Here is a 19,447-nt window from a genome sequence, read left to right on the forward strand (position 1 = left end):
AAGGAGGAGCAGCGCAAACGTGATACGATGGGTCCGCCTATGGCTGTGATAAAGCCAAAACCCCCTAAACATCAACACGAAAAAGGTATTATGTACCTTGAAGTAAAGTCATAACATAACAACGCTTCGCCCGCCAGATAGTAACTCCGTAATGCTCCCCAAACAGAAAAGCCGTGCATGACTGGCGGGACCTCATAAGGCTGCTGGCCAGAGAGCAGAGTGATGCAGCGCGTGGGTATAAAAACATGGAAACTCCATCGAAGAAAGTCGGCCAAGTAGAGACGTGAAGGCAGCATAATGCACCAGATCTACCGGATATCGCCAGACGCCAGGAGCTGTTTCTGTCTTTCAGCTCATTAGATCTACACATCATGAGCCTACCGACATGGTCGAGGAGCTGAAACTCTCGTCGTCGGTGATGCTGCAGTCTTCGTCGTCGTCGCTTCCAGACATGCTACCATAGCCAGTGTCTGTCTCCATGTTCATGCCAACAACAGCTCGCGTGACGGCAAGACATCTTTCGACCATCTCCTGTTTGACTTCTTGCTCTAGCCATAGGTCTTTGCCAGCCCAGATCCTGAGGCTTCCGGACAGTCTCTCGAGCGCGCCGCTGCATGCCTCGGCTGCGAACTCATGTCCGGCAAGCCTTTCCATCAGGGTGAAGGCCGAAGCATAACCAAGCAGTGACATATCATCGCTGACATGAATATCGTCTTCGATAATGGAGTAGATATCGGTGGGTTCCTCAGGAGGTCCATATCGTTGCAAGTGCGCAATTGACTTGGCACACTGGAGGCACATGTAGATCTCGGCCTCGGAGAGAACAGACTGAGACATTTTGACTTGAGGGGTGGTGGGCGACGATGGTTCGGTCTCGACCATTTCGTTGACAAACGTCGAGTTCGCCAGAGGACCGATGGCTTGGATAACAGCAGCAATGTTGGCACCGCGCTTCTCGTTGAAGAAGACGGCGCGGGCGACAAGTGCGCGGTTTTGCGCCACGGATCCAACGGGAGCAGTTCGAATAGCAAGCGTAATGCCATCTTCGACAAGCTGCTTGATGTCGCCACTCTCCTCTTCACGGACCAACAGGCTGTTGGTGAGAGCAGTCTGAAGGGTCGTGGTAGAATACCAGGCAGCAACCGCATCCATTGGTGAAAGAATAGCGGCATCTTCCACCACAGTATCCATACCGTCAGTAACACCGATAACGTTGTGGGCCGTGGGCCGGTTCCAGGCAAGATTGTGCACACGCTGAATGATGCTGGGGTTAAGGACCTCATCAGCGTCTTGTTCAAGCAGCATGGCCAAATGGTCGGGGAGCTCATCCTCCGACTGATCGCGTCCGCCTCGTCGCAGCTGGGTCAAAAGTCTGTGTAGGTGCTTGGCTTCGTTCCACTTCGCTCTGGCGAGCTTCGAGGCAAACGTGTTCATAATACCAAGCTGTACGCCAGTGAGGCCAATCTCCCAAAGCAGTACACGAATGTGCAGCGCCTTGAGCATGAGTCTCAGGGGGTGTTGGGTAAGGTACCTGACGCCAGGAGAGTCAACGTAAGCCGGCTCTTGCTGATCTCGACGTCCCCACCGGCCAACTGGGCATCCAGGGCAATCGCCCAGGCCTGGATTCGAGCAATCTCTTGCTCCTCCGTGAGTCCTGTCAGCATCTGGTAGCCCGTAACACCGATGAGGTTTCGAAGGCTGAGCTTGGCAGCTTTCAGGCCGAGAGCTGCGGCCTCAAGGAAGAAGTTGTGCCGTGGAACCCAGACAGTCTGAATCGCCGTGAGCCACGCCTGTCGTCGGACATGAATCGGAGATGCCAAGGACGGAGCTGCCTCAGGTGAGGCCTGAGCTTCCTTCCCAGTCTTGGGGCCGGGTGATTTAGGCTTGAGCAGCGCTGGCAAGAAGAACCAGCAGACGCTGCAAAGGAGTAGGACAAGCTTGAGCGAGTAGATAAGATCAGCCGAACCGATTTGGTAACCCATGAAATTGAAGTTCAGCGAGGACAGTAAAGAGCCGACTAGTTGCACAGGGAGGGCAAACAGTCCACGACCCTCTGTCGACTCGCTGTTCTGCTCGCTTTCCCGGGCGACCTCTAGAACCATCAATCCAGCCAGAGAGCCGACCATCAACTTGCCGAAATAAGGACCGGCATTGTGCCAGCCCCTTGCATCCATTGGCTGCTGTTGCTGCTGCTGCTGCTGCTGGATTTGTTGTTGTCGGACGAGTGAGGCATTAGGTCTATAGGGCTGCTGCGGTACCGCGTAGGGTTGGCCAACGGCTAGTTGAGCAGCCAAGATACGCTTCATGTCATCTGGCACCTGAATCATTCCTTGAGAATCCCCTGCGCCAGGCGTGGCCATGGGTGAGTTTGTGTATCCGCGAGAGTCGGTGATGTAGGCTGGCGGTGATTGTTGTGGCTGCTGCTGAATAGGGCTCAGCGAGCCGTTCATGGCACCCGAAAGGAATAGCTTCTCAAAGCCGCGATGCGCGCTTGCATCGTGTTGTTTTCCTCCATTAGTCGGTTGTTCCGTTTCTCGAGATGCCGGATATACTCAGTTGCTTTGCTTAGGACCTATATAGAGTTTAGCCACAAGATACTACTAATTTGATGAGAGACGTCGGTATTTCGATAGGAACTTACAGTTGCCTTATTCAGCTTGTGTGCAGGGGTTAGACCATGTAGTTCTTCCCGATCTTCCGTCGTATCTTCACCCCGAGCACTCTTGGACATAATACGTAGACTTGGTACGCTGTCACGCAGGGCGGCAATCTTGTCATTCAAGTTGGTACGATACCTCTTCTCGATGGCATTATGGGCCGACTTCTTCATAGGATGCTCCAGGTCATCGTCGTCTTCATCCTCGTCGGCGGAAGACTTTCGCTTCCGACTTGATTGACTCTGACCCTCGGGGGAGGACATGAACGGAGATTTGCGGGTGCTGGAGGCCGACTCCGGGCTCGGCTCGCTCTTTGGAGACGAGTGGTATTGCAAATGCGGCGGCATTGCAATTTTGGAGAGCTTTTCGCGTTGGGCTTCCGTGAGGGTGTTGTAACTCCCGGTAGGAAGGGTGGTGGTGTGATGCGGTTGGGCGACGTTCGATGGTGTTGCTGTAGCTAGCAGGCCATTCGACATACCGGCGCCGGAAGTTGATATCGCGGGATCAGATTCGGTAGAAGGTTGCGGGAGCAGGCTCGGGTCAGCTACAGGTTGTTGTCCCGAAGGCTTCCAGCTTTCAGGGTAGAAGTTGGCAGCATCGTAAGTGCCAAACGGCTGACTATCGTCGAATGCCCAACTAGGATCGCCAAAGATCTGATCGGCTTCCGTGGCTGGCACACCACCCTCGTTGGCATCATAAAAGGCCATTGGGAATTAGATGCATGCAATGCAAAGCTTGAGATTGGTTTGCTTGATTCCAGGCCAGGTCTGCAGGAACCGCCGGTCTTTGTCAGTGAATGTTGTAAGAATGGGGTGTTTCGTCAGGCGATATGGAGGCGGGTGGGCTGATTATCAGGTCAGGCTTGGTCCGACACGGGCGGTAAACAAGATGAGCCTCCGGGCCCTAGCAAGGGAGAATTGGGGGGGGTGGTAGGCTCGTAAGATGTGCGGCTCGATATAGAACGGGAAAGATAAAAGACGAGAAGGCCAGCAATGCGCAATCGTGGATTTGAATGATGTTGATGGAGAGTTTGTAGAGCCACAACGGGCAGATTGCGATTCGATACAATGCTCAAAGATCGAAGTCGTTCGTTTCACAGCGGGTCTCAGATGTTGGTGAGAAAGGCCTTGCCTTGCCACCCACACACACAGTAACCTCCCTAACCTAGCAGCAGCGGCAGCGGCAGCGGCAGCAGCAGTAGCAGCCAGGAGATTGGTTGCGTGTTTCCCTCTCTTCAAGGCGGAGCCAATAGCTCGTGCGCCGTCGAGTCTTCTGCTCTGCCCAATCTGTATTACTCTACCGTAACTGATTGATCGTTCGATACCCGCGTCTCAGCGTCAGGGTGGGAGGGTCCTGCTCGAACTCTTTTTTCTTTCTTCTTCCTGTTCCTATTTCTTTTTCCTTGCTTCCCGCTTTGTCGCCTACTTGTTCACGGAGTTCATGGAAGGGGAAGGGCAGGCGGATGTGAGGTGTGTGGAGAGGGGGTTGCAAAAGCGGGAAAGAGACGGGCGAGAGGAGTGGGTGAGTGAGTGACTGATTGATTGAACGATGGTGACTGGACTGGACTGCTGTCTGTCAAGCGTACCGGTGCTTGGACTCTGGGTTTGTCCTTTGGTGAAGACGTACCTAGCAAGGGGGCGTTTCTGAAATCGAACGATACTGAGACAAATTCGATCTAGTCGGCCCCGCCCGTCGAGAGGTGGAGAAGCGACTGCCAAGCTGGGCCAAGGGCACAGAAGAAGAACAGCTCTTGAGCGCCAAGTAGAAGAAGCCTGGGTCTTCTAGCTCCAAGCCTGCCCTGTCCCCGTTGTTAACAGCCCGAAGATCCACGTGCCCGAACGAATAACAGCGTAGCCGGGAACCGACCATTGCCCTCATTAGCAAAACGGTAGGTAATGTCTCTCTTGTGTCCAAGTATAGATACAAGACATGCCAACATACACGAATTCATCACACATGTGCTGTGTACATCCATCTGCCTCTCAAACTCTATCTAGGCCTTCTCTCCTCTCTGACATTTGCTAGCACACCTAGGCCAGATTCAAATGGATTTACCAAGATTACACTGGAGGAAAATCGGGATCACATCTGTCTTGGTTTCTCAATGGACAAATCGGCTCTCCTGGCGCCTCCCAAAGCGGAGGATGAGCCAAGACCCTGGCCGTCCGCGCAGAATGAGAGGGAAAGCGGGATTATTGGTGCGAGACTGGCAGACTGGCTCTGCCCATAATGCCCATCTGGCTCTGCCCTCCGATTCATTTATGCGTACCTGATATTACTAGTAGAGTAATGACAACACCGCTAAACCTTACCTTGTTAAGATGAAAAAGCAACGGACGCCGCCGGTAGTCTCCGGAGCATGCTTCAGCACGCCAGCGAAAAAGGTTACCTTCCGGCTCACATAAAAGACATCACGCCCCCCTCATTTCCTTGTTTCTTCCCTCTAGTAGGTTTTGCTCTGAGTTCTTTCCAGGACATCACCTAAGGCAATCAACATGTGAGATCGCGACACGACACAAAAGAAGGTAGACCGTAGGCATGAGTCGCAGCAGCCTTCACAGACGGAGGAATGGCACCTTACGCCCCGTTCTCCGTTGGCCGGAAGAACCGCGCTTTTCGTGTAATATGGGACTGTTTAACCCCCACAGCAATTATGTGTTAGCATATCGGCCCTTTCCGGTTCTACAGGGTCTAACCGTCTCTCTCGATAATGAATAAGTCGGCTACAAACTACTTCGATCAAGCCTGAAGTCTCCGAGGTTGGCCTCACCAAGGTTAATAATAAGTGGGCGGTCGGCTCATCAAACCAAGCCTTTTCGGAGGTCGAGTGCAAAAATTCGGTTCGGCCGATTCATGTTACGAATGTAAACCTTTGTTGACCCTATGCAGACCCTATTCTAACCCGAACTATGAGCAAGGCATGGTATGCCGATATAAGTGAAATGATTCAAAGTGGTATCGCTTTAGTATTAAGAAGGAGAACGCGCAAAATCACCGGGACGCAACAGCCCTGTCGTTGCCCACCCCTCTCATAACTCCAGCTCCTTCGTCAAATCGTTAAGGAGAAAAAAAGACATGACTGAAAAACAAGCCCATGATGCCCTGCACGGCTCTAACGCAAAATGCCGCCGCACTGGACGCAAGGGTAGTAATGTCGTTTGGTGTGTACTTGCGTAACTCTTTTCTTTACCCAGGTATGATTCAAACAACTTTCCCATCAGCCCACTGGCTTGTTCTACCAGATTTCGTCCGAAGACTTCACCATCTCCAAAGTTGGCGTTTTGGGGTTCATGCTCTTCATTCGTTTGCGGTCTGCTTTGGTGACCAGTGAAGGCGTGATCGGAATGCATGGAGTCTGCGGCTGGTAGGGCGTGTATGGGACAGGGGCTCCTGTCCACGGGGTCCTCAAGCCTGACGGGGAGAGCGGTGCTCTTTCGAAAACGGTTTGTTTGGTCGTCTGCATAGACGGCGACGCCAGCGATGGCTCGTATGCTCGGAGCGGCAGGGCACCGCCTGTTCTGACAGCCGATGGTGCGTTGGGCCTGGAGAATGTCGCACCTGGCTTGGGTGACGCTGGCAAGGACGGGAAACGGTTGACGCCAGGCTTAGGCGATGACGGCAAACCTACAAGTGGTGTTGTGGACCTGTCTGTGGTAGCAGAGCTTGGGTCCTGCTCATACGTTGCTTGAGAAGCATTGCGGGAATGCCCGTAGTACGCGTTGGCTGCCGCCTGTGCTTCCAGCCTCTCGTCTATGCTCAGGGTGCTTTCCGGTGAGTTATCCGGAGGAGTCATGGGTGCTACGTTACGCATGCCACGTCTGTCATAGTATGGTTGTTGGTCAGAAGGCACTGGCGGAGGAGCGGCTGGTGCATATTGACGTGGCGGGATCCTCTCCATCTCTTCTCCCTCCTGACGCGGGAATGTGCCAGACATGGGAGTCATGATAGGTGACGAGATGCTGAGGCCCTTTGCGGCAGCCTTCTTGCGCGGTGACTTGAGTGCTGACAACAACGAAGAGGCCCGGGACTCTTTCTTCTCGGGTCCTTGCTTGGCCAAGTCGAGGTTCGCTGGCTTGTTCTTGGACTTTTTTGAGGATACCAGCGGGCGTTGCTGCGCTAGGAGGCGGTGGTGACTTGAGGATTGGCGCGGGAGCATCTTCAAGTTTGACGCCGGCGGCTTTTGCCTCCTCCTGCTCCATGACGTACTTGTACATCTCCTCGAGTTGTTGTTGCGCCATCTCGCGATCTGCTTTTACGACGTTCTGATCTACAAGCGGATTGAGGCCAAGGGTAGCGCTGGTGGGCTGAGACGATGGGAAAATGTATGGAGTCGGTTCCTTTTCTTCCGGGGTGGGCTTAGAGAAGTTCTTAATATGAGACGTGGGAGACTGCAGAGGGTACGGAAATCCGTTGGTGTTGGGGTCCAAGACTGTTTCGCCCAGAGCGAATGCGTACGATATATTGAATTCCTCGTCTTCCTCGGCGGCGGCAGCAGCAAGATGCTCGCGGCGCTTCTTGGAGAGGATGAGAAGGAGGGCGGCAACGATTACCAGTGAAAGGGCGTATGCACCAACGATGCCACCGATTTGTGCTGGCAGGTATGATGGATCGGTAAGAGCACCAGATGATAATGAAGGACCGTCTTCCGCCCGGTGGATAAGTAAGGGGTTGTCGTGATTGTCCCTTTGGTCAACAGAGGGGGCAGAAGAGCAAGAGTCAATGAATGTGGAAAAGGTCAAGAGCAGGACGAAGTGAAGAGAGAAGGCGGTACTATAAAGTCCAGGCTGCATAGTGTCAGACCCAGAGGGTTCGTCGGCATTTGTATCATCGGCCTCCTCACGGATATGGTCGAAACATATGTTGATCGAGAATTGACAAGGTCAATGCAGCTTATGGGAAGACAAAAGGGTATATAGCGGGTGGTGATGTTCATCATGTGTCGAGGTGGGGTCTTGACGACGATTCTACATGAACAAATTGGCGCCCTGGGGGGCCAGGGCTGTCCTACTCGCTGGGAACCCCCAGGGAGCTGTGCCGGATGCGTGATAACATCCGTAAATAGCGCCCAGTGAGGACGATCGAATTGCGATGGTGCTCACGTCGCCAGCACAAGTTGGTGCAGACTCTCGATCTTGGTTGGCCGGATATACAAGATGGCAGGGGAGGTTAAGCGCTCAAGAGGCGAGCTAACTATGCGATTGGATGGCATTATTCGACCCCGCAGCTGACGGCCCCTGTCCAGACCCTGTCGAGGCCCTGCCTACCGTTGCCTCTCTCGCCCTGATTGGCCCTGCCTTAATTGTTCGTCTTCAATGCGGGAGACGGTGCTTGTTGCTCACTGCATATGGCCGCCACCGCCAGTCGGGTCGGGGGGTCTAGTCTCAGTTAGTGCTTAATCAACATGTTAAACCTGCCATATAAGTCTTCATCACAGTCCCAATGAATGTCATGATCCATCTTCGACGTTCGAATGAGAGCCATTTCTCAATGTGACCAATTTTGCACGTCAGTTGGGGAAACCGACTTGGATGAAGCTAGCTTTTGCGAATCACACCCGGGGCCGATCCTTCGTCACACAGTTGCACGGCAATACCCAACCCAGGATGCGAGGGGTCCGAGCGAAATTTAAGCTATGCATGAATTGTTTCTGCAAAGCCGGCAAGCAGTCCTCCACGAGTAAAGGCAGAGACAGTAACAAAACATTGCTCGAATTCCATAGGGTGACTGATCATTTGCGGTGTGTTTCTCCGTTGGTCCCATCTCTGTGTACTGCTAGAGAGCCCAACCTCCAAGCCAACCCTAGCTGAAAAAAAGATAAGCTTAACTATGAGACCGCTGTTCCGATTTCACGGGCTCCGTGCCATGAAGGCTCGTCTTAAAATAACCACGAGAGGGTCTGTTTGTTAAACAGGACCAATTGCTAATATCGAAGTGTAGGTAGATGCCAGATTCTCGTTGCACTGCTGTATGATGCCTCGGGGCTTGCAGTACTTGGTGTCTAATTTCTCTTAACAAGCTCGCAGGCAATGGAGGCTTTGCGTCTCACAAGATGTATTTTACTGCTTTGAAGCTCGACTATGGACTGGCAGTCAGAAAGCTCTGTGGTATTATCGACACAAAGTGTTTTATTGGGGCGACTTGCTGGCAACGGACTCCGAGAATCAATGCCTTCAAAGTTTTAGCAATGACAGCCAGTGTCCCGGATGCCAGCCAAGACAAGGACAAGAAGTCCTCAGCCACGATGAACGTGGTGCGCAAGCCGACCAATCGGCCCAGAAATAGGTGTTTCGATTCTTCCGCCAAATGAAGCTGCAATAATGTGAAATACATGCCTAAAGTGGTGATATGCATTTGATGCTATGCTTCTCAAACGATGAGATATCTTATATTGAGAATTGCCGGGAACCACCATGTCCCGTGTTTCTTCTAGAAGAACTCTAAAAGACTACAATGCACTCTAATTGTATGTTCATGGTGCATAGCCTTATTTCAGTCAATACATCAAGTCTCGACGACTGGCGCAGGATACAGATTGTTGATCCGCTTTACCGTCTCTGTACAAAAACAATTAGCACCAAAACACGTGACAGCGCGCCTGCACTTTACGCTCCTGGGTCGCAGCATCCCACCCAGCAGTAATCTGTAGTTGCTACTTCTTACGCGTTGGTTTTTTACATGGGACGCTTAATTCACCCCAAACGTTGTGCATACACTATCTGAACACCCTGCTTTCGTCTCATATTTCTAATGAGGCATGCTGAACGGTTCAATGGAAGCCCAACTCAACTAGCAACCTTCTTCTACCAAGCGGCGCGTGTCCACAGGCGCGCTTCTGCACGACATGGCCGCCGTCAACAATGAATCCCTATTCAACACGCTGAATCAAGCGCAGAAGCGTGCTGTCAGCTCCCAGGCCTCCACGGTTGCTATTCTTGCTGGCCCCGGCAGTGGTAAGACCCATACCCTGACTTCTCGGGTGGTATGGCTTGTCGATCATGTTGGCTATCAACCGCACGACGTGCTGGTCGCGACATTTACTGTCAAGGCCGCGCGCGAAATGAAGGAACGAATCGGCAAGGCACTAGGTGGTGGCCGAGAAAAGAGGATTGTTCTCGGCACTTTCCATAGTATCGCGCGCCGGTACCTTGCGACATACGGTCAAAGAATTGGGCTGGACCCTAAATTCGCGATTGCGGACGACTCCGACTCGAGGGGCATTATCACGCGAATCTGCAAGAGGCTTGATACAAAGATCGACCCCCAGCTGCCAAAGCCTGGATCAGCAAGAAGAAGGCCAAAGGCACTGTCGATGAGGCGCCAGCTAAGTCGGGAGCTGCAAAGGACGTCGAGTCGAAGGCTTTCATGACCTGTTTCGCCGAGTATCAACAGCACCTCGAGCGCTCGAATCTCCTTGACTATGATGACCTACTCGTGCGCTGTGTCGAGCTGCTACGCCGCTATCCTTCTTGCGTCTCTAATATCCAATCCGTTCTCATTGACGAATATCAGGATACCAACGGGGTACAATACGAACTCATGAAGCTCTTTGCACAGCAGAACCGGAGGATCACTATTGTTGGAGACCCAGACCAAAGTATCTATGGTTGGCGCTCTGCAGAAATAAGAAATCTGTTCCGCTTTCTAAGAGATTTTCATGGCACCGAAGAGATATCCCTTGAGGAGAACTACCGGTCTTCCAGCTCCATCGTTGACGTCTCTTTGAGAGTGATCCAACAAGACAAAGACCGTTACGAGAAGGTTCTTATGCCGGTTCACAAGAAAGGTACTCGTCCAGTGCTTCGGAGGCTGAAGAATCAAATGGACGAGGCGGATTGGATCGTTTCCGAGATCAGGCGGGCAAAGGCTATGTCTGGCGGCATGATTAAAGATGACGATGTCGCCATCCTTCTGAGATCGGCGATTCTCTCGCGTCACGTTGAGTCGGCACTTGGGAGGAGTGGTATTCCCTACAAGATGATTGGTATGTGATTGATGAGCGTACTGGCGAATCTCAAGACTAACATTATCGAAAGGTGGCTTCAAATTCTATGAACGAACAGAAATTAAGGTTATACTCGATTACCTTCGAATCATTCACCAGCCCGACAACAATGACGCTCTTGCGCGTATAATCAATGTACCGAAACGAGGAATTGGTGATGCAACAGTCAAGTCGCTTCTTGAGGAGGCGGAACAGGGCTCGACAACTTTATGGAAGCTACTGGTGAAGCATTGCCGCGGTGATCGCAACGCGAAGACTACAATCAGGAAGCAGACAGAGCAGAAAATCAGCGGCGAATTGCTCAAGCTGATCAATAACCTACGCACAAAATGGGTCGAAACCGCCAATGGAAAGGGCTTTGATCTAGTGGAGCTGATCCAACAGCTCCTCAAAGAACTTGGTTTTGAGAAGCACTTGGAAGATACGTACGGGGAAGATTATGAAACGAGATGGTCCAATGTCCAGGAATTTGTTGCCCTTGCTGGAGAATTCATGAAGGACCCTAGCCTCACGGAAGAGGATGCTCTACCGGTCATTTCTGGCGTGGAACAGCTCCACGAAACTGATGTTTTGGCCAAATTTCTTGCAAATGTATCATTGGCCTCTGATAAACAGACTGATAACGAGGACCAGGACAAACCCCTCGTCACTGTCTCGACTATACACGCTGCCAAAGGTCTTGAATGGCCCATGGTCTTCATACCAGCCGTCTACAAGGGGTCGATCCCCCATATACGATCCGATGATGACGCGGAAGAACGACGGTTGTTATATGTTGCAATGACTCGTGCGCAAGCATTGCTCTATCTCAGCTGCCCACTCTATGGCTCGCATAGCAGTAACGAAGCTCTTCAGCTCTCACCCTTCGTGGAGGATCTTTCGGCGTCACAATTTCTCAAACGAGGTCCTTCGCTTGAACGACCAATCATGCAAGAAATCGGACGGATATTACGACGTCAACTCCCCTCTGAGGACGCTATCTACAAGGGGATGGCTAATATGACACCTATCGAGGACAATCTCTTCCCTGATCCTACTGAAACCAAGGAAACAGGGAGATCATCTACTGGGGCCTTCTCTGAAGCCCGCCAGCTCAAGAGACACAAGACACACCACATCAGCAATACTGGCCAGAGTGACCCTGAAAAGGTCGAGGGGTGGAACGCACCTTATTCCACAACGATGCAAAAGTCATCTTCTTTCACTCTGCCTGGCTTCACCACGGCCGGAGCACATCACGAGTCAAATCCACAAGAGTTGCTGCGACCAAAACCGGCCCCAGCGCCTGGCCCTTCGCGGAGACCAGTAAGCAATCGACCTCCAGCGCAGAGAACACTGCTCGGGTTCGTAGTCACGGATCACGATAAGTCGAAGGCAGTACCGGAAGCATTGCCCCCTCTTCCGCAGCCGCGTCGTGTGCTTGGCCAATCTCAGAGTGTTGGTAACAGACGTAACCCTGCATACTCAGCACAGCAGGGCATGCCGTTGCTCAAGAACGGACCGTCTGGGGGCATCGAGCCGGCATTGACAGGCCACAAGCTGGGATCTGCAAAGATGACTGGCCGGCCAACGAATACGGCAGCATCAGAGCCGCTGGAGACGGCTACCCCGGCAGTAAAACAATACGCCTGTTTCTCCAGCTCACCAACAAAGCCAAAGGAGGAAGAGGAGGGGGAAGCAGAAGTGGCGTCAGCAGAGGAACATACGCGGCCAGCCTCGTGCTTCCATTCCACGACTGTCAGCGCACCTCAGGCGCCAGGGTACCGCGGGGTTAAAAGACCAGCCGGCCTAAGTCGCGAGAGTATTGCGCCTATGGATCGATTGAAGAAGCCATTTAAGCCACTCACCATAAAGCGCCCATAGAGAAAGAGGCCACACAACCATTGTATGATAATTTCACGAGACATGAACCACCCGACCCTATTGGGATATATTTATATTTACGGGGCACAAATGTTATGTAAGAGGTGTCGTCTACCATTCTATGCTTTTCGTACTTTCTATGGAGATATACTCGGTCTGTCTGGTGGGAGAATGGGTTACCTGCTGAAGACCTTGCTTCCGAATTTCCACGTCTCGTCAACGATCAACTCTCTTCTATTCCCATTCTGCACCTCGGAAAGCACGACCAAGTCGGCATCTGCGCCATCGTCCAGGCAACCCTTGAGGCCCTGGACTCCTAGCATGGCAGCAGGGGTGGACGTAACGGCTTTCAGAGCCTGCGGAACGCTAGCACCTGTGAAGTTCAGGAAGTTATTGACACACTCAATCAACGTGATGGAGCTGGATATATCTCTGTTAGCTTGTGGCTTCTGATTTCGCTAATGCCGAACAGTCCAACTTACCTGCCAGCGATTCTATCTGAGCCCTCCAGAATCAGCTTTGACCCCTTCTTCACGATATGATTCGTGCAGTCTCCGTTGGTCCACTGATACGTCCCATCTGGCAACCCTACAAGATGCATAGCGTCGGTGACAAGGATGAACCCCTCCGGGTGCGCATTGAAGGCGATCTTGACCGTGGTCGGGTGTAAGTGTTCGCCATCCGAAATAATTCCAAAATATGGTCGGTGTAAGCTTTCTGCGTTGCCAAGAACGCCAAAGATACCAGGGTTTCGGTGATGCAGCGGCCGCATCGCGTTGAAAAGGTGGGTGATCATAGTGGCGCCAGCAGCCACTGCTGCCGAGGCTTCTTCGTAGGTGGCTTCCGAATGTCCGATGGAATAGATGATTCCCCGGCTAGTCAGCTCGGGAATGAGATTGGTCATTTGGGCAAGTTCAGGGGCTGCCGTGATCATCTTGATGCGGGGCGGTTCCTCGGGGTATTCGGCCGTCATATTCTCGATGCCGTAACAGTCAACTAGGTCGTCGAAAGTCTGAGCTTGCCGCAGTACATCAATGTTGTGGATGCCGTTCTTCGTGGGGCTGAGAAAGGGCCCTTCACAGTGAGCGCCCAGCGACTCTGCACCATCGTCGGCCATCTGCACGTGTCCAGACGGCCCGAGGAAGGGCAGAGCCCTCTTGTACAGCTCGCTTGTCTGGCTTGTGATGGTTGGCACGTAGGAGGTGACACCAGTGCTCACCATCTGCTGATTCACATATCGCACCTTCTTGGCATACTCCGCAGGCTCAACCAGGGAGGAGAAGTTGAAGCCGAAGGCCCCATTCAGCTGGGACTCGATGAGACCGGGACACAAGATGCGACCGCCAAGGTTGATGGTCTCATCGGGAAGGATGGAGTCATCAAAGAATGCAGCTTGGCTTCTGACAACCTTCCCAGTCACCGAGTTCACCCACAAATCCTCGTCTACAAGTTTGTCGCCCTTCAGAAGGCGGCAGTTGGTGAACTTGGTGATGCCATTAGCGCCGTTCTTGGGTGACGCCTTTGGCGACGATGGCAACGAGTGTGGCATCGTGCTGTGATGGATCAGATGAATAGAGAGATATAACAATAACTGTTCTGCGGGTTATGTGGCGTCCAGTAACAAGATAGTAGCCCCTTGGGCAAGTAGTTTGGTCTCCATGGACGATACAACAAGGGCCAGAGGAGCGAGGCGCTCACGAGTACTTATCGTGATGGATCACGTAAAAAGCGACGTGTGATGACGCCCCGGTGCAGCCGAAACCCGGAGTGGTTCCCACCCAACGTCGGGATATCCCAGCTACTAGCAATGAGAGGGCCGATGGTAGTAAGTCACGTCACTCAGCGCATCAAGACTAGACCGAAGATGACCACTGATGGGCCAAACTGGGGGTCTAAGCTTGACTTCAGGAATCTCAACACCGGGTGGGGCCGGTTGGTTGGATGGCTAGATGGGTCCTCCCTTCTTATCGCATCTCGAAGCTGCTTGCTCGTGGATTGTGACACGACGAGACCGAGTGCAGTGTGTGACTGATGCCAATCTTTCCTTGCGCGGTGCAACAGCAGCCGAGTCTCCGGCAGCCTGTCGATAGGGACATGTGAGCCAAACGAGGCGACTGTGAGGCCCGACATGACAATCGCTAGCCTCTCTTCCTCGAACTCTCGATTGGTTAGACTGTACTTGTCATCATGACCATCTAGCTGGAGCATCGATCACCACCTAGTCTGGAACAGTCGTTCGCATATTATCGGGCTGGGGTGAAACATCACGGCCATGTTGGCTGGATGTTCGGATTCTTCTAAGTTTTTGTGGTACGTAGCAGGCCTTCGACAAAGGCTGCTGGGTCTTGTCTCTGAAGAAAAGGTAACGTTGCGGGACGACGGTAAACCTGCCTACTGCCCGCCCCGCGATGCACCGGGTGGGCACCTGGGGGAGCAAGGGAATCACCACCAGAAAGAGGCTAGCGGGAATCCTGCGAGCCAGCCAATCATTTTCCGAACATGCTGACAGCCCAAGCGAAGGTTGCTCAACTGTCTGTCTACCACTGTTTGTGCTTGCGAAAGGCTATCGCACATTCGGCCCGTCCGTAGGCATTTATACTACTTACAGAGGAGTGCCAGCCAACCCGAAGCTTCGCCTAGAGCGTTTAGAAGTGTGTCCGGTCCAGTCTTTCCCGTCACGCACACATTGTATACATTTCCGGCCTACATCCGGGTCTGCCCTTCATGTGCTCCAGGCGTCCCCGCCCAACCTAACGTAACACCCGGAGACCCGGCGAGATCTCGACATGGCCAACGGAGACGGGGATCTCGACCCACTATGGCAGGACCTCGACTGGTACGTTCCGGGGGCAGCGACGAGACACGCAAACACTGCTTATTGACTGACTATGGGCTAGGGCAATTGGTCAGGTTCTGATCATGGGCTGGGACGGCACCGAGATAACGCCACAAATCAGGAGCCTCATCGAACAACATCATCTCGGTTCTATCCTTCTCACGGCCAAGAATCTCAAGTGTAAAGGCCCCCTTCCGAATAGTACTCACTAGTAGCATCGAGAGGCCCCTATATTGCATGCTTGATCAGGACTGACACTGTATCCGCAGCTGCCGAACAGACGGCAAGCTTGGTTCAAGAGCTGCAGACCATAGCTCACCAAGCAGGCCATCCTCACCCACTGCTGATTGCCCTTGACCAAGAGAATGGCGGCGTCAACAGTCTGTTTGACGAAGACTACATATGCCAGTTCCCTAGTGCTATGGGCATTGCTGCTACCGGTAGCACCGAACTGGCCTATAGTGTAGCCAAGGCTACAGCGACTGAGATATCAGCTGTGGGCGTCAACTTGATCCTTGGCCCCGTGCTTGATGTCCTGACCAACGCGCGGCATCAGCCATTGGGCGTCCGGGCTATAGGTGATGACCCCCAAGAGGCATCCCAATATGGCATTGCAACCCTCAACGGGTACAAGGATGCTGGCGTCGCGACTTGCGGCAAGCATTTTCCATCGTATGGCAATCTTGACTTCCTCGGCTCGAGTTTGGACATGCCTATTATTACCCAGACACTTGAAGAGTTGAGTCTGAGTGCACTGGTCCCATTTCGCAATGCCATCGCTACCGGACGCTTAGATGCCATGTTTATTGGCGGTGTTGGGATTGCTAATGCGGGAATGAACGTCATGCACGCTTGTCTATCTGAACAAGTCGTGGATGACCTGCTACGGAACGATCTTGGCTTTAGCGGCGTGGCCATCTCGGAATGCCTGGAGATGGAGTCCCTCATCCAGGAATATGGCGTCAAAGGCGGTACTGTTATGGCTGTAGAGGCAGGTAATGATTTGGTGTTATTATGTCGTGCCCATGATGTCCAACTTGAAGCCATATCGGGCCTGAAATTGGGCATTGAGAATGGCATCATCTCGAAGGAGCGCATTCAAACGTCAGTCAAGCGCGTACTGAAGATGAAAAGTCACTGTACATCTTGGCAAAAGGCCCTCAACCCCCTGGACTTTCGCTTCTCTCCAAAACCCACCCAACCCACTTGAACCTGTCAAGGAAAGCATACGACCATTCTATAGCGGTGGTAAGGGATAAAGAGGGCCTGCTCCCGCTTTCCCAAAGCTTGCTTCAGGAGGAGGAGCTCTTGCTTCTGACGCCGCTTGTCAAACCACTGCCCGCTTCAGCGGCGACGAAAAGCATGATGGAGAAGGCGGCTTCGAAGATAAACCCCGGGACACTTCATGACAAATGGGTCCACCAGGAGAGGGGGGCTATCATGAGTGGCGAGGGCGTCTTTCGAGAACTGGGCCGCTCCATCGCGCGGGCTCGACATGGGAAACTATTGCATACCTCATACACAGCGAATGGACTTCGACCAGGTAATATGCCCCCCTATGTCACCACTTGACTTGTCTGGCTAACTTGACGAAGTCCACGAAAATTTGATCCACCGAGCATCTTCCATCATTCTGGTGACAGCTGATGCAAATCGAAATCTCTACCAGTCAGGCTTCACCAAGCACGTCGCGATGATGTGCCAGATGCTTCGCGCTACGGGTCAAAAGAAGTCATTGATTGTAGTGGCCGTGAGCTCGCCGTACGACTTTGCCATGGACAAGTCTATCGGGACTTATATCTGCACGTTTGACTTCACAGAAACGGCGATGGCCTCCCCTTGTCCGTGCTCTGTATGGTGATTTCGTCCCTCAGGGGTCGATGCCCGGTACGATGCGGAAAGCTAAAAAGGTTACGAAGAGCAGACAACAGTGGCTCGTGGAATGCTACGATCCTGACAGAGACAGCCATGCTCTCGATGAACTCCTTAGTCTCCTAGCACGCTCAAGTACGCCGAGTCTGCCCTACAGCGCCAGTAGCTCCCATACATTTCAATTGTTCAACCCCAGCGTCGAGGAGTCGCACTATGTTGTTCGGAACAGCAGCACCCAAGCTCTGTATGGCTTTGTGGCAACATACTACACCAAAGGCCTAGGCTCTATTGGTGCCATCTTCGTCGATCCTTCAAAACGCAATGTGTCGGTTGGCAGATCATTGCACCGTAGGGCTGTGAGGACGCTACTCCAAAGAAAGGGAATTCAGAAGATCCAACTAGGGACATCGTTCCCAGCTGCATTCCTTGGTGTCCCTGTAGACGATCAGAAGACCTGGTTCACAAACATTGGCTGGGACACTCAATTCCCCAGGCGCCTGACGAACATGAGCATAGAGGATCTGCAGTCATGGACTGCCCCAGAAGGCCTCGCACAGAGTATACAGCGGGCACTCATCTGCTTCGACCTAATTCAAGGACTCGAGAATGCCGAGAGCGTGCTGAACCTGGTGGCTACCCATGCCACCCCTGACGTTGTCGAGCTTTACAAGTTCGCGTTGACGGGACGAGCCTGCGGCGTCGTTCGGGCCAAGACGACGGCCGATGACCTTCTTGCCATCGTCATCGTCTGCCCGCCGGGCAGCCATCTGGCCAACTATGTCCCGACACTGCAATCCACGAGTTCGCGCGAGATCATTGGCGGTATCATTGCCCCAATTGTGCCGTCGACGGCCCAGTCGACTTTGCTGCTGCAGGGCCTGGCCCTTATGGGGTTGAGGCAGAATAAAAGCCATAAAGCCACCAAGAGTGTACTGAACTATGTGAGTATTGCCATGCGATCGCTACCGTCTACTGGCCCATTCCGTACTGACCAACGCAACTATAGGTGCTTGAGGACTTTCACGAACCCCTCGCGGCCATGGGATTTGAGATTCAGCAAACGTTTGACGAAGTTACGAATTCACCTGATACAGTAAGTATCTGCCCCTATCAGTACAGATATAACATTACATAGTTGCTGATACATTACTTAGTTTGTCGATATCGCGTAGGCTGTATGGATGATTGTTGGATCTGCCTATTTTGGTTCTTAGGTAGTTATCTTCCCATGCTAATTCTTTCAACCTTGTGCATCAAACGGCAGAGATGGTAGCTTTCTACGAAGTTGCGCTTGTATCTTCTGGAAGATCCTCCCTAGGGGAGCTAAAGCGCGTCGCTCCCAAAAGAGATATCGGGAGACAAGCGTTATGGCGTGAGGCACCTGAGAACTGTGCCATTTGAATTTATATACCGTGTTTTTCTCTGACCAAATGACACGATCCTGGGACCTTTGTTACTTCTCGGAGTCCGCGGATAAGCATACGCGTGAATCCTTCGCAGCAGGCCAATGATTTTCCGCAAACGGGCATTCTTGAGTCTAATGATGAGGCCACGTTTGGCATGATGCTGTCGGACCCTGCTATCCATGATACAGGTGGTAGAGGATCGCGTTGGATACCCGGCACATGTTTGTGTTTCTACGTTGTTAGTGATTGACAAATTATGCATCTATGTATTTGTACATGTTTGGGGAATCCAACTGGTCTTGAACGGGGAAGCCGGCAGGCAGAGCAACCTCGGCTCAAGCCACCTTCCCTAAACGAAAGAAGTAGAGGGGATCATGTTCAGAAATAGACGGCGTGCAGGCAGGAATGCTTGAATATGCAAGCCCTTAATAAAGGCAAGGCTTTCGGTCAGGGGTTGGAAGCCGTTAGGAGCATGGAGGGTAGTATTCTATGATTTGGAAACACTCCCGAGATGCGGCAACAAACCATTGGGGAAGAAGGAAAAAAGATGCATTTGCTGCATATGCAAGATAGCTGGCTATATTGCGTACCGTAGGCCAGTCCTTGGCTTTGGTGTAGCACAAAGATGGGGGGCTTGGATAGGGAATAGGGAATAGAAATAGAGGCAGATAAAGAGACGGACGATAGCAGCAGCAGCCACCCACCCCACAGCGGGTGTGGATGGTCCGTTCGGGTGCTCCAGGGTGCTCTAGGCTCTAGGCTCTAATTGACAGGGCAGCAGGGCACTACCGGAGCAGTCCGCACACTGACT

General features: G+C 52.6%; 5 protein-coding genes across 5 annotated transcripts; 2 read left to right on the forward strand and 3 right to left on the reverse strand.

The window, feature by feature from the left end:
• Positions 1-369: 369 nt before the first annotated feature.
• PG998_013480 (uncharacterized protein) lies at positions 370-3,364 on the reverse strand (the record flags this gene model as incomplete). The annotated part of the gene is made up of 4 exons (XM_066880296.1): positions 370-1,531; positions 1,594-2,490; positions 2,553-2,572; positions 2,642-3,364. The coding sequence occupies 4 exons, from the start codon at positions 3,362-3,364 to the stop codon at positions 370-372; spliced, it is 2,802 nt and encodes a 933-aa protein (XP_066724435.1).
• A 2,528-nt stretch (positions 3,365-5,892) lies between these two features.
• On the reverse strand, positions 5,893-7,447 carry PG998_013481 (uncharacterized protein; the record flags this gene model as incomplete). Its single annotated transcript, XM_066880297.1, has 2 exons — positions 5,893-6,705; positions 6,743-7,447. 2 exons carry the CDS (start codon positions 7,445-7,447, stop codon positions 5,893-5,895), a joined length of 1,518 nt encoding a protein of 505 aa, XP_066724436.1.
• A 2,051-nt stretch (positions 7,448-9,498) lies between these two features.
• On the forward strand, positions 9,499-12,522 carry PG998_013482 (ATP-dependent DNA helicase srs2; the record flags this gene model as incomplete). Its single annotated transcript, XM_066880298.1, has 3 exons — positions 9,499-9,784; positions 9,910-10,638; positions 10,691-12,522. 3 exons carry the CDS (start codon positions 9,499-9,501, stop codon positions 12,520-12,522), a joined length of 2,847 nt encoding a protein of 948 aa, XP_066724437.1.
• A 176-nt stretch (positions 12,523-12,698) lies between these two features.
• PG998_013483 (amidohydrolase family domain-containing protein) lies at positions 12,699-14,071 on the reverse strand (the record flags this gene model as incomplete). The annotated part of the gene is made up of 2 exons (XM_066880299.1): positions 12,699-12,942; positions 13,005-14,071. The coding sequence occupies 2 exons, from the start codon at positions 14,069-14,071 to the stop codon at positions 12,699-12,701; spliced, it is 1,311 nt and encodes a 436-aa protein (XP_066724438.1).
• Positions 14,072-15,308: 1,237 nt separating this feature from the next.
• PG998_013484 (beta-hexosaminidase) lies at positions 15,309-18,402 on the forward strand (the record flags this gene model as incomplete). Its single annotated transcript, XM_066880300.1, has 8 exons — positions 15,309-15,358; positions 15,420-15,538; positions 15,628-16,497; positions 16,602-16,901; positions 16,954-17,108; positions 17,179-18,171; positions 18,237-18,323; positions 18,385-18,402. 8 exons carry the CDS (start codon positions 15,309-15,311, stop codon positions 18,400-18,402), a joined length of 2,592 nt encoding a protein of 863 aa, XP_066724439.1.
• Between the last annotated feature and the right edge of the window lie 1,045 nt (positions 18,403-19,447).

The sequence above is a fragment of the Apiospora kogelbergensis genome (genome assembly GCF_038363985.1).
Source record: "Apiospora kogelbergensis strain CBS 113332 chromosome Unknown utg000009l_segment0_segment0, whole genome shotgun sequence".
In the NCBI taxonomy this organism is placed as follows: domain Eukaryota; kingdom Fungi; phylum Ascomycota; class Sordariomycetes; order Amphisphaeriales; family Apiosporaceae; genus Apiospora; species Apiospora kogelbergensis.